At 36.2% G+C, this 17427-nt stretch overlaps 1 protein-coding gene across 1 annotated transcript in view; it reads right to left on the reverse strand.

Annotated features, from left to right (window-relative positions):
• Window positions 1-17146, reverse strand: part of GRIN2A (glutamate receptor, ionotropic, N-methyl D-aspartate 2A) — a 51163-nt gene extending 34017 nt beyond the window's left edge. The window contains exons 1-7 of the mRNA XM_010148156.1: window positions 16953-17146; window positions 16238-16304; window positions 15170-15375; window positions 13593-13761; window positions 13319-13472; window positions 8909-9034; window positions 6084-6313 (exon numbers count right to left, since the gene is read on the reverse strand). Coding sequence (XP_010146458.1) covers window positions 6084-6313; window positions 8909-9034; window positions 13319-13472; window positions 13593-13761; window positions 15170-15375; window positions 16238-16304; window positions 16953-17146 — 1146 coding nt within the window. The remainder of the gene's footprint in view (window positions 1-6083; window positions 6314-8908; window positions 9035-13318; window positions 13473-13592; window positions 13762-15169; window positions 15376-16237; window positions 16305-16952) is intronic.
• Between the last annotated feature and the right edge of the window lie 281 nt (window positions 17147-17427).

Below are 17427 nucleotides of genomic sequence, written 5' to 3' on the forward strand. Positions count from 1 at the left end.
TCACACCTTCATCTCAGTTGAGACATGGTGGGTCCCCACACAAAGGCGGTGAAAGGCTCACATTCGCTGCTTGAGCTGGAGACCAACGCACTGCTCCCAGGGGGCTGGGGGGGATTGGAGGAAGCTTCTGCGCAGGGAGGGACAGGGTGAGGGCTGGCTTTCCTTCCACTGGCGTCATTCAAGGGGGATAAAGTTGCTGCATCTTCCCTCGGGGCTCAGCAGCCCCATCAACTGACATGAAAAGGGCTTCTGGAGCGCTCACACCTATAATCCTAGTCCCTGTTTATTCCTACAATTTAAAACTGCAAACCATTTGCTTGGTGGCATAGTGGTTTACCCTCCATATCACTCTTGCATCAGCACAGACAAACAAGCCAGGGAGTATCTCCAATGGCAGAGCAATAGCTCAGGGCACACTCCAGTTTCAATTTTTGAAATCATCAGACAATCTCGCATAAACTTTTAATCACAGACCTGATAATTTTTTATGCACCTTTTCAATATCTCCCTTTAAATATCAAGTGACACTTTGGGATCAACTTAAAATGTTTCTTTCAGAAATAAATTTAAAAGGCCACTCAAATTAGAGGAACTATTGGCTAATGAGGAAATTCAATTGAGCATTGATAAAAGCAGTCACCCGTGAATTCCACGGTAAAATGCATTCTGTTTTCACTGCTGAAGTTAGAAGAGCAATCTATATACCCTGTGCTGCAAGAGACATACAGTATTTATACAGCTGCTATTCCTCTGGGCTACATATGTAGTACTTTTCTTTTTAAAGTTTGGTCTCAGGGTATCAAGAATTCCCAGGATCCAATGTCAATTTGCAAAGAGAATACAAATAAGTTTATACAAAAACTGGGACTATTTTCAGTTACATCAAACCTTGACTGTGAAATTATTGCTGCAACAATATTTTCATGTTACAGTACTACAATTAAATGCTTCATTTTAATTAAGCATATTTTGACAAAGCATCAAGGAATGAACTCTGTTTTTCTCTATTCATTTAGCTAACAGATGTCTTACTTTTCTCATTTTCCCATTTCACAGCTTTACTGTTCAAATTATTACTTTGCTACTACTTCACACACATTAATTGACCCATGCACTAAAATTGCACTGTATACTAGTCATGGTTCTTAGTCTATATTTGTTATCTCCTTTTTGTGTGCATTATGCAACACTGAGACAAACCCTGCACGTGTTTAGAGATTCTACTGATATAGATGTAGCTTGCTATTAACTTTATTTAAATCTACAGATAATTAATTCTTGAAGTAGTGAGATGGATTATAATATCTCTTAAAATCTGTATCAAATTTTCCAATCGCTAGAACTAAGAAAGAAAGACTAATTCTGCTGATTTCAAAACCTGTAAAAGTTGCTGCTGTTTATACAGCTGCCATTTCTTGGAAAATCAACTGTGGTGAGTATTCTGCAAGCTCAATTCCTAATCCTGGGGTATGGCAGGTCAGTCAAGGAAACAGGAAGATTATGGCAGAGTATCCTGCTAATTTAGAAAGGGAGTTTGATTTTGAATGTTGTCCATTTTCAGGAACATTCATATGGGTTTAAGCTGTTGGAAGGAGTTTCCTCCCATAGGAACGGTTGAAGGAATTGAGGTAGCTGTCCCAAATTGAACATTCATGGAACACAAAAATATTTCTGCGGGAGAGCAAAGATTAATAAAACATAGTATTTCATTCAAAGATTGTGGGGATAGCATGCAATTCAGGTGATTAAATGATTCATACAAGGAATTGAAATGGAAAATCCAGAGCAATAATACTTCCAAACACCATCCATCGACTGGAATTTCTTGGCACAAGACACCTAACCAACAAATATTAACAGTCACAGGGAGATAATTTTTTGCAAATGATTGTCTGTTTCTACTGTCTGCCCACAGACTACTTGTAAAGGAGAAGGAAAGCTTTAAAACCTTTTACTAATGGCGCACTTATGTCTAAGGAGTATAATCTTCCCATCAACAAATTCAAACTTATATTCTGTGGACTGATATGTCCTGGAGAAGCACACAGGCACTGTGATTGCAGCAAAGATCTATGTGGCAGGCATAAGAAAAGAAAGAAAAAAGCATCAAGTCTCTACATGCACTCATTTTCCTTGAAGACCTAGGATGGGAAATAAAATATATCATGTCTGCTAGGAAGCAATTTTCTTCCTAGACATCTTCTGCAATGTTCATTTTTTTAAATCGCTAATAAAATCCTTAAATTGAATGCACAAGCTCCCTGCTTGAATCATAATTGTGGAGAGATCTATTATTATTTAGAAGACTAAGCAATTTGTTCTTGTTTCCCCGTGCTGTGCCAGCTGCGAGAACTGTGGCATACCGTAACAACACTCCAGTCCTTCTGATCTAGGAAGCCCCAGCAGGATGGCTGACCTGAGGAAACAGTCCTGTTGTCTTTATTTTGTTTTACTGATACGCCGACAATTTCGCTAAAGTCAGTAAGGCAAACTTTCACATTCAGTACTGACTTAATCTGAAGATCTGTGTGCTTGCATGAAAAGGTTGGTATTCAGAGCTGTTTGTTATCATTCTGGAGGTTTTTAGGGAACTGTGGAAAATATTACTAACATAGTAAATATTCTCCCTCTGCTAACCCAGATTTTAATGGAAATTATGTCTGGTTAGGAGTGATAGAAAATATTTGAACTCTCTGCTTTCTTTTTCTACCAGATGGAAAACACTGACAATCCGATTTCTGAACTTTGAAAAGCATAGCTACTGTGTTCAGTAATTCCAAGACTATGATTATAATCATCGGTTACTGAAATGCAGTTGATATCTGACACTCAAAAAGCACTGTAAAGGTCTAATACTGAAGGGAAGAGCTGGATTGGGATAAGAGGGTCACCCTAACTACCCCAACATCCCTGCTGGCTTTTGACCTCAGTCTGCTGTGGTTGTCACAGACATACCTCTACAGAACTTGGGCCAACTCACTGCACAAAAATACAAAGTAAACGTTACAAGAATACTGTGAATCATGCAAAATAAGGAACTTGTAAATGGCATAGCTGAGGCTTCCTATTAAGTTTGAAGAGAATCGCCTAGACCACATGCACATGGGGCATTTCTTCAATCGTGACTGTGTGGAGAAACCACAGCAGATAAATGCTTTGCAAGGTAATTCCATCCACTGCTATCTGCTGTCCCTCAGTAATCTTATCTCTCTTTCATTACACGAAAAAGGCATAAACAGTCTCAAAATTAAGAAGTGCTATGAATGGCAGATTTGCTGGATACTTTTGGACTCATTTTCTGTACCTTTATGAACACCAACTTTTAAAAATCTCTTACATACACAAGGATGTCAAAATATAATTTTCTTCTCACCTTCTGAGTCATTTCAGTTTATGAACACCCACCCCCAGTAACTCCAGTACATGCTGTGCCATGTATTTCTGGGTGATACATAAATGACATAGCACTCAGAAATGCATTAGCAACATTATGAAGGTTGAGGAAACTACCAAGAGGTCTTGAAGCCAAGAAGGGTAACGAGCACGTTATCATATGTTCAGCAAACCTGGTGAACCAGATGCTAGAGTGCAATGCACTTCCTAAATGGGAAGATGTTGAACGCTGAGGGTCAGGGATGACTGCTCAGAGACAGGAGGGTTTTTTCCTGACTTCTCTCTGTAGTCTATCACGTGTGGAGCTGGATTGAGAAAGCCCAGAATCTCAGATTGGGAATACTTTATTACATTGACAAAACAGCTTGACTCTTCAGTTGTGTTAGCAGGAAAAAGGCAAGAGGGAAAGAATAGTAAACTGATTTACCAGCCCCATAGTTTTTTCAAAGATTTATTGAATTTCTAGATATTACTTATTTAAAATGAATTTTACCCATACTTCTGTCTCTTCTCACTGGCCTTTGTCCATTGCCACTTTTCTTGCAGCAAAAGTCAGAGTATTCTACTGAACAACAGTAAAATTGTTGCAAATTTCTGAACTGTTCTAAGTCACAACATTGCAGCAGCAACGCAAAGAAGGGAGAAAAATAGTTTAACATGAATCACATTACATAAATATTACTTAATTATTTGAAATTTTATAACCCAAGAAACCTTGGGACTGTAGAGGAGGCAAAACCTGTGCATGACAAGAAGAATGTTTTGAGATAGATTGCTGCTTTTCTGGACTTCTGGCTTGTTTAATTTAATCAGAAAAGGCATGGGACCCTTGATTTATCTCTCTATGCTTCAGGCAAAATTTGGAGAACTGTAAAATCAAAACAAAGGTGGCAGATCAAATAAATGATCAGAAGACCACACAAAAGCAGATGGTATTTTCTGATTCAAGTATTTTTCTATTTTTATTTTCATTTTTGTGGAAATAAAATCCTACTTAGCAGAGACAACGGAAAAATTAAAAAAATATGGAAGTTATTATCCAAAAGCTACAGAACAAATGCTGACATTTTCCCAGCCTATAGGTAAGAATGGCAAGCAACCAGGAAAGACAAGAAAGTAAGTAGCACTGGCAAAATCGAACACTAGTACTGTGCCAGGTGCAAGCAAAATACTGCCAAAACTGAGACTTCCCAGGAAAATGCTCTGTACTTTCTCACAAACAGGAGAAAGAAAAATACCTTTTATCTGTCCCTTACGAAGAATATTATCTTAAAATAGAGGTATACTTAACAGTCTTCATGATTTTTCAAAGGTTCTGTGACAACACAACTTAATGAAAAAAAAAACCTACTATCATTTTTTGTTTCTTTTTATCTGTCTTTCCTCTAGCCATGCTTGCAATTCATGCTTTGATACTTCAGGAGATCAATCAAAGGCTGGTCATAAAAAGCAGTTAAAACAAAAAGCAGACGTAAAGCTATCTGAGCTGTTGCCTTCTTTTGAATAACAATTTCCTTTATTTTCCGTCCTTTGAGATAAATCCCTTGTGTACTACTCCTCTGTGCTATGCTCTATTTAAATGTTACTTCTTAATGTTAATATTTAGTTTTGTTTTAAAACAACTGGGCACCAACTTAAAAACAGCGTGCCCTTCACATTTTTTGTGCATATCCATCACAACAATAATTTTGCTAATGGATTTCAATTCCTCCCTGCAATACCAACTATTACAAAGCAGTCACACAAATGAAATAACAAAAAATAAGTAATTGCTGGGTTTCTGATTTATAAGACTATTGATTAAAATTCACAAGTACAAATACATCTGGGAAGTATACTTTCAGCAGAATAAATCTCAGCCAAGCTAGAACAATATGAAAAATAAGCATATTTATTATTTTTCAATTTGTGTGAAGCTTGAGTAGGGTTTAAGTGAACTATCAAAGTCTACTGATCAAAGTGCAATTGTCACAGAAGTTCTTGAATTAGGAAAGTGACTTCCACAATCACATCAAAATTCTGCACCTTATTCTATGTAATTTACATCTCACTTTTACATAACACAGCCCCCCAAATTTTCTTATCTGTTTATTTTTCCTACTTACTCTTGCCATTTTATACAAGGAAAACATTCAAACATCCACAGAGGATATGTATCACTTCTTACTGTTTCTCTTTGCCTATTTGTGCTAGGACTACTTTAAATCTGAAGTCCTATAACTTCCTTGCCCACTACTTAGAAAGCAAAGGTCTTTCAAAAACATTAAATGGCTTCTGATAATTATTGGGTAGCTGCTGGTTTCATGACAATTCATATATTATTAGTATCCCACACAGAGCTGTTCAAATAATTTCAAATATGCTTTCCCTGCATTCAAGCTGACTTTGTCATCTTTCAAGATTTTGTATTTTTTGGAGGCATTCTTTTAATCAAACAGGAATTGATTTCTATCACAAAATAAAAGTACTTCTCAATTAATGCAACTACTTTTGAAAAGGTAACTCAAAGACTTTGAAAACTGTGAAATTTTCATGCTTGAGTCTTAGGTTTGTTAGTAAAGGGTTACACTCAGAATGAAATCATCCCATTTTAGCTTAATATCTTGCTCAGAATTTTATGAGTACAAAGTACAAATTTGTAGAAGGGTTATGAAGAATGGACACTGACCTCTTTTAAGCTGAAGACCCACCTTTTTATCACTCAGTCCAGTCACTTGGTCGACAAATTCCTCCTGAATCATAAACGCAGCTAGGTTGGCAGTATAACTAGCCAGGAAAATGACAGCAAAGAAAGCCCAAACTGACACCATGATTTTACTGGTCGTCCCTTTAGGGTTTTGCACTGGCACAGAGTTGTTGAATACCAAGCCCCAGAGTAACCACACCGCCTTTCCAATGGTAAAGGATGGTCCATGGGGATCTGTAATTGCAAAGAACAGGTATTTTTTGTTGCAATTAAATTAAACCTTGGCAAGATACCCTATGTAATAACAAGAAAATAATTACAAAGATAGAGTTGAAAAATATCTCAATACATATTCACCATACTCAAAATGGAATCGCAAGATTTACCAAAGGTAAATAATACAATTGTAATGACACTTATTTACATATTTGTAAAAAATATTTCAACATTTTTCCATCTGCATCTACTTCAAGTTTTAAAATGGAAATGGAAAGCACAGGTTTGGAGGAGAAGCAAACTACTATGTCTCGTGCAGTAAGACATGTGCCACGGTATTGGCTCTTTCAGCTGTCTGTGCCAGCAGACATGAAAAATGGAAAACTGTGGGTTTAAGTCTTAATGATTCGATTCTAGTACTTATCTCACCAAAATTATTTTGTGTCCTCTCCAGTCTTCCAATGTTATTCTTTTTGAAATTTATGTAAGCATATTTAAGATCAAAATGTGTAAACATCACCTACTTTTAAGCAATTTACTCAAGGGACAAACCAGTATGTCAACATAAAGGAGCTACCTGTATAGATACGTCACGTAGAGTGAACTACACTCTGGCTACCTCACATGTTCAGAGTTAGTTCTGTGGCTTCAAATGTGTTGTCATCAAAAGTAAAAACCTGTCCAAGCTGATCTATTCTGTACTTTATGTTATTCCTGTTTTTAGACTATAATTCATCCCAAAGCAAGAAGTGGCCAACATGGTGCCCTCATGCCCACATCATGGCAGAAGTGAATTAGCAATGCTCTTATCCACTTAAAATATCTTATTTGTAGAGCCCTATGAGAATAAAGGGAAGTTTGTTCTTACCCAGCTCTAGGTAAGTAGAGTGCAGTCATCACATATTGCTCGTCATCTAGACTCCTTTTATCCTCAATGGAGAGAAACAAGCTTCCCCTGAATATGACTCATTTGACCTTATTATAAGTATCTATTTTTAAATTAAATAGCAATTCAGACAATAAGATCTGATGTAGACACCTGTAATATTACATCCTTCCCTGCCCTGTCCCTTTACACAAGGGGATGCACATTACAAACTCAGATTTAGTTATTAATTCAATTATAATTTAATAATAACTTAATTATTGTTAAAAGAATAAACCCCAAAGTGAGTACACTTAGTGCATGTTCTCATTTCAGTGGAAATGCTCTCTAATGCAGTGCAAATTTTTCACAATGCAATCAAGTACATCATCTTAGATTGTCTTCTTCCCAGCAGTGCTAAGATAGAGTGCAGTAAAATAAACACAATGAAGCCAACTTTTGGTTTATAAAACTGCCTTCTAAAGCCACTGAAGACTGAGCTGATATAGGAGTAATATGTATTTTCTGGGCAACAATGATCAGGAAAGTATATGCCAAGAAAGCAGTCTAAAGTTTTGTTTATGCTACTGGAGATTGTATTATCCTTGAGCTTCATCCTGCCAAAAATGCCTACAGAAAGGAATAATCTACATAAGGATTCCCATATATTTTAAGCTTCCCATGTTTCAAATGTATGGCAGTTGGATTTGTGGCAAATCTCTAGAGCTGAGTTAGGATGGTCTAGTGTCATAATATGCCTTTGTAGCCATGAGTACACTAAATAATTCCGGCACGTGAGGTGGCACAGGAAAGAACAGTCTAGCCCCTAGATCCCCAGTGTCTCTAGTCACCTTTGATTTCCGCTTTATAAATACAGTGTTTACTTTGGGCACAGTTTACACATTTACTATCTTACTGAAATGGTAACATCATCTGAACATCACAATAATCCCCTTTTCAGGGAACAAACCAATCATAACCTAGAAGAAATCATTAGTTTGTAATAGTCTCTAGAAGTGTGTTCGCCAAGCTGGAAGATCTCGTTATAAAATGAGGCAAGTTGATTTAGAGATTAAAAATGGGCTGCGCTCTGAACTGTAAGCAAAGGGAAGGATGTGGGCACCACAATACATGGAATCCTCCTTCTCAGGTCAAAGTGCTAATAATCTACAACTGCAGCTGTCACTGAGAAAGGCAAGCTCTGTACTAAATTTGTTGTGCTGGTATATTTTAAAAATGAAATTCCTATATCCATGGATGCTACACAGAAACAAGCAATGCCCTTCTGACACTGGCCTCATTTCAAGGCCGAGTTCATCAGACTTTCTGTAGGGACTATATAAAACCATATACAATGTAACTGCTATTTTTCCAGATTACGCACCAAACCACACCAGTTTAGATCATTATCTCTGAACTAACCAGGAATTCCTAAGAGTCAGGAGTCTGTAGAACTTACTCCAACGCTTTTTTAAGCTGACACCCTGCAACTGATACAGTGTACTAACCAAACTGCCTGCATACAGCTCGCTCTGATATCACTTACCCTTCTGTATGTCTTCATTCCAACGAATTAGGATGCAAACATAAGCATTTAAGCCCTCAAGAAATGAAGAGCAAACATGTTTCCACAGCTGCTTTTCCTGATTTATTCCTATGTTACGTTTATTTTTAAAAGATGGAGGGCAAGGGGTGGGAAATACATAACTTTTTAATAGCTTTAGGGATCTGTAAAACGCAAAGCTTACCTCTCCCTTGTGCTAAGTTCCTGTTGTATCCTACTGGGCTGAAGTACTCAAATATAAAGACAGCCATGGCGGACACAATGAGAAGCATCACAAACATCATCACCCAGACGGAAGCACTAAAAGGCTCTGCAGCAAAACAGACAAGAGAAACAGAAGCAGAGTTCATTAAACCAGTCGCAGCACAAGAATTCTAATGTGTCAGCTAGGCAAGCCCAGCGGCTTTCTTTAAATTAGCTTTTACCAACCAAAATGCTAGGCAATAAGTAAGTAGCAATACATGGAGAACTGCAATTACTATACACAAAACTCATAGTCAGAATCTTAAATATAAGTTGCAATTCAAACACAGAGGCTGCACACTTTTCTTTGACAAAGCCTTAACTGAACGGCAAATAATTGGTTTGACTCCCTGCTTATTCTGTTTACAATCAGGTAGCCCTCTTCTATTTATCCTATTTTAAATACCTGTATCCACAGAATGGTCTTAACATTATGACCGTGCTTCTGCAGAGCAAAAGCAATTAAGCATACACTTAAAATATTTGGTAATTCAGTGAAGCAGACTTCTCTCTCATTTTCCATCCAACAAAAAGTGTTAGGGAAAAAAGCTAAATACTTGCATTCAAACTAAACTCTTTTTGTTTCACAATTTTTTCTCTCTGTGTTCACTTTCATCCATCTGCAAGAAGATGATGTTTTTACCAATTGCAAACACATCCTTTGCAAAGTCTCATTCTCATCTTGGGGCAAATTTCTGAAATCAGGTTTATATGGAAAATCGGATGTCAGTTTGAAAGATATAGAAAAAACATAGCTAAGTAAAAGAAGTAGGTTGGAACAAAAAACTAAAAGCAGTTTCAAGTACCAGACTAAGCAAAAACTTTTTGAAAAGATGACAGATAATGGTAATAGTATGTGATAACACAAAGTTCTTAAATATCACTTTTGCCCAATCACTTATTATCTGTCATTTCAGGAGTCCCTGTGGTAGCTGCCATGGTACAAGGGGGTATGTAGGAAAGGTTTTACAAGGCAAAGTAATATCTCTTTATTTGGTCAGCTTACTTGGGGGCATTTTATATCCTAATTTTGGTAGATAATGCAAGCGTGAGTGTGCTCTGAAAAATGAGACAAAAAAATTAGTATACTGTTTCCATTTAGGACAGAATCAAGAAGCACTTGAAATGACAAGAAATTTTAAGCCAAACTGTTCTCTTTCAGGTTTTAAGATAAGGTTAAGGAAGAGTATTTTTAATTTTTTTCAAAAATCATTTTATTTTTTAAGAGAGGTTATGAAGTTCTTTCAATTACTATAATAGTTTGGAAGAAAACAGTAAGATAGCAAAATAACAGAATTCTGAAAAGGCAGAGAAAGAGCCATTCAGATGCAAACATGTAAAGAACACTATGTAGGCAAATACAGTTGTTAATATGTGAATTCATAGAATATGTGTTAACTGAAATAAATTGGAATTCACATAAAACTATCATAAAATTTTGAGGGCACATTCATAGAAAAAAGCAAGCCTGACAAAACTCTTATCAAAAGCAACAGCATAGAAACAGCAATCTGAAAAATCTGAACAAGGCTAAAGTTAAAGCAGCCGATGTGAAAAAGTGAGCCATAAACAACAGTTGAGGTAGAATGCTCTTTAATAATTCAAGCAGTCTGGTAACGAGGTGGAGGATTAAAAGAAGCAATAGGAAAATAAAAAGCTATTTAGAAGAGCAAGCAGTGAGATTGAACAAGTACAAAATCAATTGAATAACAACGCCGATCTTCCTGTCATATTAAAGATCAAATTAAACACTCAGGACTGTTCTTTGATTCTCAAAGGACAGAAAGAACTTCCCCCAGGCACGCAGCAGGTTTTATAAGCATTTTCAGTAAAGCTATGATATGGCAGTAAAATACTAATATACGACTTGTTAGTGTACATTTCAAATGACTGGCAACAGAGAATATTGAGCAATGAAAAAGATCTCGCACCCCACTAACTTAGAGTTTTACTTCCCACCACCAAAACAATACTTAAACAACACATAAAGAGGGGCATAGATTTTCTCTTTCACCAATGCCTCTAAAAAAAGAAAACTGGCCTCACATATGAAACCTCTCTTAAAAATACAGAAATTTGGATTTGAGGTATCCTTTCTTTTGATTTTATTTTAGATAAAGTTTATTAAAACCTTCATAGAAATTTAAAAAAAATTACTCATGGACCTAGTATATATAAATTTTAGTATGATATGAAAATGGTTTAAGGTGCATAAAATTCTTCTTTGAAGGAGGCACCCACATCAGAAACCGAAAACAGCAGATAATGAGGAAAAGGCTGTCAGCCCATCAGTTACTTAGATCTATTGGCCACACCACCAAATGGAAAATCTAGTTCAGACAAATTCCTGTACATTCATGGTAACATATCACAAAAACAGATATTTCATTAATTGTAATCAAATGTTATTTAAAAAAATAATATTGTACTTCACAGATTTTTAAAAAATCCTTTAAAATAATTATCTAAGATGACTGTTCTTAGATATTCATTTAACTGAAACAAAATCTGTCTGTGAATAAATCCAGTTATCTGCCTGATAGTATTTTGCATGGCAAAGCATACTATGTACACCTCATCATAATACACAATTCTAGTAAAGTGACAGTTTTGTCTACATCTAAAAAATCAGAACATACTTCTGGGAGCACAGACTTGATTTATTGGCACAGTAAACCAGTTTTCTTCAAAATAATGCTATCCTACAGAACTTTATAAGAAGGGGTTACTAGGGAATTATCAGTACAGCCAACTATATATTAAATACATTTTAGAAAACTAATAACTATGTTGTTGTGAAAAATGCAAAAGCAGCATCTCTTTTGATGGTAGCTATAAGCAGGTTTTTAAGAGGTAAGCAGAGTCCATAGCAAAAATTAACTGCACTTGCAGCACATTTAGAAAACACCCCAGTACGTATATTTCAAAACATAATTTCAACATACTGCAACTGCAATATAAAAAATGAATTAACATGACTTAGAGAAAGAGCCACTATCTGAATATTTTCATTAGAAGAACAACCTCTAATAATTTAATTTAAAAGTGTTTCATTCATTAAAATAAATAAACAAATAAATTAATTAACCGCCACCAAAACCTGTTTAGGTATCACTGGGTTTGGGATCTATTTCATTGCTCACTGCACTGTATTTATTTGCATTGGCTCTATAATGTGCCCTTATGGAACAGGTATGGGAAATAAGCTCTGTGGCTAAATGATGATTCCTGTGCAAGAAAAATGAATTATTTGCTCACTTGTAGCTAAGACTACACCGTGAATCTGCTCCTCTACAGAGGCTACAAGTGATTTCAGTGGAAGTGAAGAACTTAACACTTAGCAATCTAAAAAGAAACCATACAATCAGTGGTGTAACAATGGCATCACTGATGACCCAATGGACTTGAACATCCTAAAGTGTTCTGTAAGATACCTGGAAAATACTGTTTGAGGGGGTTTGTTTTCATTTTCACTGAAGTTATTATAGTGTCAATAGCACTATTTTCCTGTGCAAATTATCTTTAAAACTACTGGTCTCAAATACACTATGAGAAACGTAACAGCATTTCAGGCAGTTTTGATCCATTTAATGGCTTATTCTGTTTTCAGCTTCAGGTAAATTCAGGCTAACCATTAAATATACAAGTAAAAATAAGAACTAAAATAGTAAGAGAGGGAAATAATGAAAGGAAAAATGAACAAATGAAAGAAATAGTAAACAAAGAGAGAAGACCAAATTAATTGTTTCTTTATAGCCCATCTCCTTTCTGTCCAGCCTTTAACTTCTTTGCTACATGTCCACTCTTCAGCTGCAGCATCCCAACTCCACTGTTCACTGCATCAATAGAGAAAACACTCAGAAGCTCTCCAGTGCAGTAGTAAGGTGTTCAGAAGCCAGAGGTAACTGTTACCAAATTAGCTGTCAGATCTCTTCTAACCATAAGGAATTCTCTTTTTCTTAACTGTTCCACAAAGGGTTTTTAAATTATTTTGTGAATGTGAGTGTTAAAAATATATGAAACCATTTATATAGTGGGCTAAACAAGCATAAATTAGTTTAAAGAAGCAGTTTTTGAGGAAGTAATTTTCTCAACTGAGGATTTTGTGGGATTCTTTTTCATATTGAAATCACTAGCATTCTTTTTCACTTATTGCCTCTGAAACCAACAGCTTTATCTTCAACTGCTAATAATCACGTTGATCAGCATGTCAACACAGCACACACTTCCTAATGTAAAATTCAAAACTTGACACAGACATGTCAGTGCACTACATAAGTTAATGAACAGTAAAACATACCAATGCTACAAGAATGCAATTAAATTATCTAAAGGGGTGGGAGAATCTTACCTAGAAAAGCAGATGGTGAAACCGTGCCATTGCTCCGTGACACCATGACACTAATCCCAGTCTCAACAAATGGCACTGAAAAGTCAACCACTTCAGAGCGCTCTTCGTTTATAGTGAGAGACCCCACAGCCATAACTGCACGATGATATACCACCTGATCCACAAAGAGAAGACAGCACCAATATTACTCAGTAGAGAATAGCTCATTTCTCCAAAAGAATTAGAAACACTGCTAAGTTCTTACTCAAGAGCTCTTTTACCTAACAGAACTTACTTCACCAATCATTCCATTCCACACATTATTGACTTTTTTGCCATGTTTCCCATTAGTCACCAAATACAGGTCATATGTGAACTTGACAGTTTTAGACAACTTCTTCAAGATATCGATGCAGAATCCTTTGCAGCACTTCTTCACGTTAGTTCCCTCATTAGTTGAGTTGCTGTCAACAGAGAAGAGAGACATCAACATTTCTACTGGTAAAAACAGAAGAACCACAACAGTGAGATCCAGAATCCTGTGAAACAAGTTTTATTGTACTCATCAGTGACCATGCGTTCCTGAATCGACAGAGAAATAATCCACAGGATGTTTCATGTGGTGTTTGTAGCTCTTACTAACCATATCGCAGTTGCTTGATGAGAGATACATGGGAGATAATGGTAAAACTTGTATGACATGCTTTCTGCTGTGGTATCCAGCCTACTGCACTTCTCCATCAAGACATTCTCCTCTTACTGTTCTCTCTCTTAGGCTTTAACATTTATTACTTTTGCTCTCAAGACATAAGACTACATGTCATTTATTAATTAGAGAACTCCCTTACATATAAGCTATGTAAAGGCATAGCAGTTCACCATAAAGAAAATCGATCCTGCAGCATTTTCTGCACTTTGAGAAGGTGAATTTCAGGCCACCTTTGAGTCCAAAGCTTTCCCTTCATTTTTTACTGAAATGCTCATTTCATGACATCTAGAACTTTCCAGTGTAAGCATCTTCAGAAGCCAATGCAATATTTTCTGGGTTTTGAAAGAATCAAAAATTGAAATAAAAATAGTTTAGAATTTGACTAAGTAAAGCTATGTAAAAAAAAAATAAAGTTTCTCTGGACTTGCATGTTCACTATTACTTAGTAATTTCTGGAAATCTTCAGAAACTTGTATTATATCCCCTAACACCTGCACAGTAAAAAATTATTATTATATTCAGTTCAGAAATATGTAGACAAGCACAGAATGGGTGAAACAATACTGATAAATGCACAATGAGAAATTTTCCACTGCTTCCTAATGACTACTTCAAAGTTATACAGCAATCAAGGCAGGGGATCTTTTCTCTAGATGCTATGTCAACAGTGGTATTTTGTGCTGGAGTAGTTTATCCTGTACCAAACTTCAGCATAAACATATATTTTCAATAGGAAACATCCCTAAATTGTTGAAGACTAATTAAATCAGGCATATTTCAACATAACCAAAAAAAAAAAAAACAAAAAGGACTCTTTAAAACAAACCAATTTTAGAACACAATCTTCTTTCATGTGACCGAAAAGGGCTAATTCTCGTTGGCTTTGAATTTACTGTAAATTTACTATCTTGTTGTCATTTCAATGTGACTTATATGTATATAGCCAGAACCTTTCAACTTATCAACAAGGAAAATGTGTAAACAAGAGCATACCACATGGGAAAGAGAAAGAGAAAAAGGAAATGAATTGCAGAAGGAAATACGCAAGAGGAAAAGAAGAGCAAATTATACAATGAAAGAGGCAATGCAAAGAATTAATGAGAAAATACAGGAGTATATTTTGCACTCAAAAAAAAAAAAAAAGAATGATGTGTATTACTTACTTAATTTTGACAAATTTACGACATGGCACGGTGTTTTTTTGGCAACTTTCCATCAAAGGATCCACATCCTCAACAATGACAAAAGGAGCCTCCTCCAGGGTGACGATGCTCAAATGGTTATCGTCTGGGTCGCTGTCTGCAAAAGAGCTGTACCGTGGCCAGACAGAGTACTTCAGGCTCAGTGAGTTGTTCTCCCATTTTCCCACCTGAAATTCCAAGATAGAGAGGCTGCTGATACCTGCTCGCTTCTTTTTGACAAATGAGATCTAATATTAAATGTGCTGGGGTACAGGTACAGGAAATTACATTGCAAAGACTTGGGTTTTTTGTTATTGTCATGTTTAATTTATCAAACTTCAAGTAATTGCATCAAGTGAGAAAATGTGCTGTGGTAAAGACGAAGAAGGTAACATTATTTTAAGAGATAACAGCTTTATAAAGACTGGATGACGTCAGTTAACACGATCTATCACCTGGCTATAGCTGCACTGAAAATTGACACGCAACATTTCCGTTTGAGCCAGAACAGCAACCAGATTTGTAATCAGGACTAATTTGCAATAATAACAAAACAGTTTAAAAAAAAAAAAAAAAAAAAGCAAACCCCCACACCACAAAAAACCCACAACCCAAAAACCAAAACACAGACATATAAGGGAGTTTAAGAAAGCATACTGCACTTTACATTAAAATTTTCTATTTATTTACTCTCATAAATTATCCCCTCTAATGTAAAGTACATTTCTTTCCACTTCCAGAACACCAGAAAGGGACATATGATTTAAACATTTTGAAAACTCTCACCTTTTCCTGCTTAGATTGTGTTTAACTACTTTGTATCCATAAATTCAATTGCATGTTTTATCCGAGTAACAGTGACAGATAATATAAATGAGCTAAGAATCCACAAAATTTATAACCTAATGCAATTTAATAATTCTTCAGTTGCTTAAGCTAAACAAATTATTACATAATCATGAGACTGTTAAAATATTTGTTTTGCAAGAGAAATGGTGGCAATTAACAGTACAATGAGAGACTGGGTCCTAAAAAAAACTTGTCACCTACCATCTGTCTTCTAAAAACTTTAAAATTAATCACAAAAATTCCTGAAGAACGTGATTTATATCCATTCCTATTTAGGGGAGCATATAAGCACATGCCCTTTGCAGTTTCCTTTCTATCCTGTATATAAGTCAAGATGTTTTGCTGAACTTTAAGGTAGGAGGCAGAAATGCCAAATCCCTACACATTTAAATTGGGATATTCAGAGTATCTCAAGGGAATTAGGAATTCAAACCTAAATCAATGTTAACAGAGCACAGGATTTGTATGATGCACAGTTCCAGTATGAGATTTAAGCAAAACACAATAGATGAAGCTTTTGTGAGAAAACACATTTCATACACAGGGAAACAAATCTCTTTAACTCTGTACAAGACAATTATGATGCAAAAATAGTTTAATTGGCAAGTTATGGTATATAATCGCTTTCGCAGCAGTCTGTGCTGGTTTACGTTCGTTTACACAGTGTCGTTGATATCTATGTCCTAAGCACGCCATGAAGTTGGCCATCTGGAACGGGGAGAATTCCAGCCAGCTCAGTACTACAGTCCAACAGCAAACATGCCAAGTACTACGATGAGTTTCAGAAGTGGAAAATGTGCTTGACTGTCTGCCTATTGCACCCAGTGAGAGCAAAAAAGTTCTGCTGAGGCTCAGTTGTGTTTGAGTGCTCAGGACCACAGCCGTGGCAGCGAGTGTCTTTCTAAATCACCGGTACAGGGTTGTGGGAGGAGGCAGCTCTGCCCAGTCGGGCAGCCCTTCCCCCTGCGCTTGCATCACCGTCACATGCACCATAGGAACACCAGCTGCCCATGCCAATGGGAGTTCATCTAAGCTTATCAATAATGGGTTTGATGCTGTTGAAAAAGGAATCATTATACTCTTTCGTACTTCAACTGGGGTAACTGCCATTTTATCATTCTAAAGAGGATATAATTTGTGGTGGTTTTAAATAGCTGAATTTGGGGAAATGCTGATTTCTTTTGACAGTTGCATCTGTGTTCAAGAGTTATGTGTTGAGCAAATGCCTGCTGTTAGGTCAAAACTTTTTCATCTGTTGCATTCCATGAATTTATCTCAATATTCACTGTTCACAACCTTATTTTTAGCAAATACTTAAACATTAAGACATTGCCTTGGGTCTTAAGGGCATCTCTTCTCTGTCCAAAGAAGTTGTGTTGGGTTTGTGTGGT

Source organism: Eurypyga helias, unplaced genomic scaffold, assembly GCF_000690775.1.
Source record: "Eurypyga helias isolate BGI_N326 unplaced genomic scaffold, ASM69077v1 scaffold20133, whole genome shotgun sequence".
In the NCBI taxonomy this organism is placed as follows: Eukaryota; Metazoa; Chordata; class Aves; order Eurypygiformes; family Eurypygidae; genus Eurypyga; species Eurypyga helias.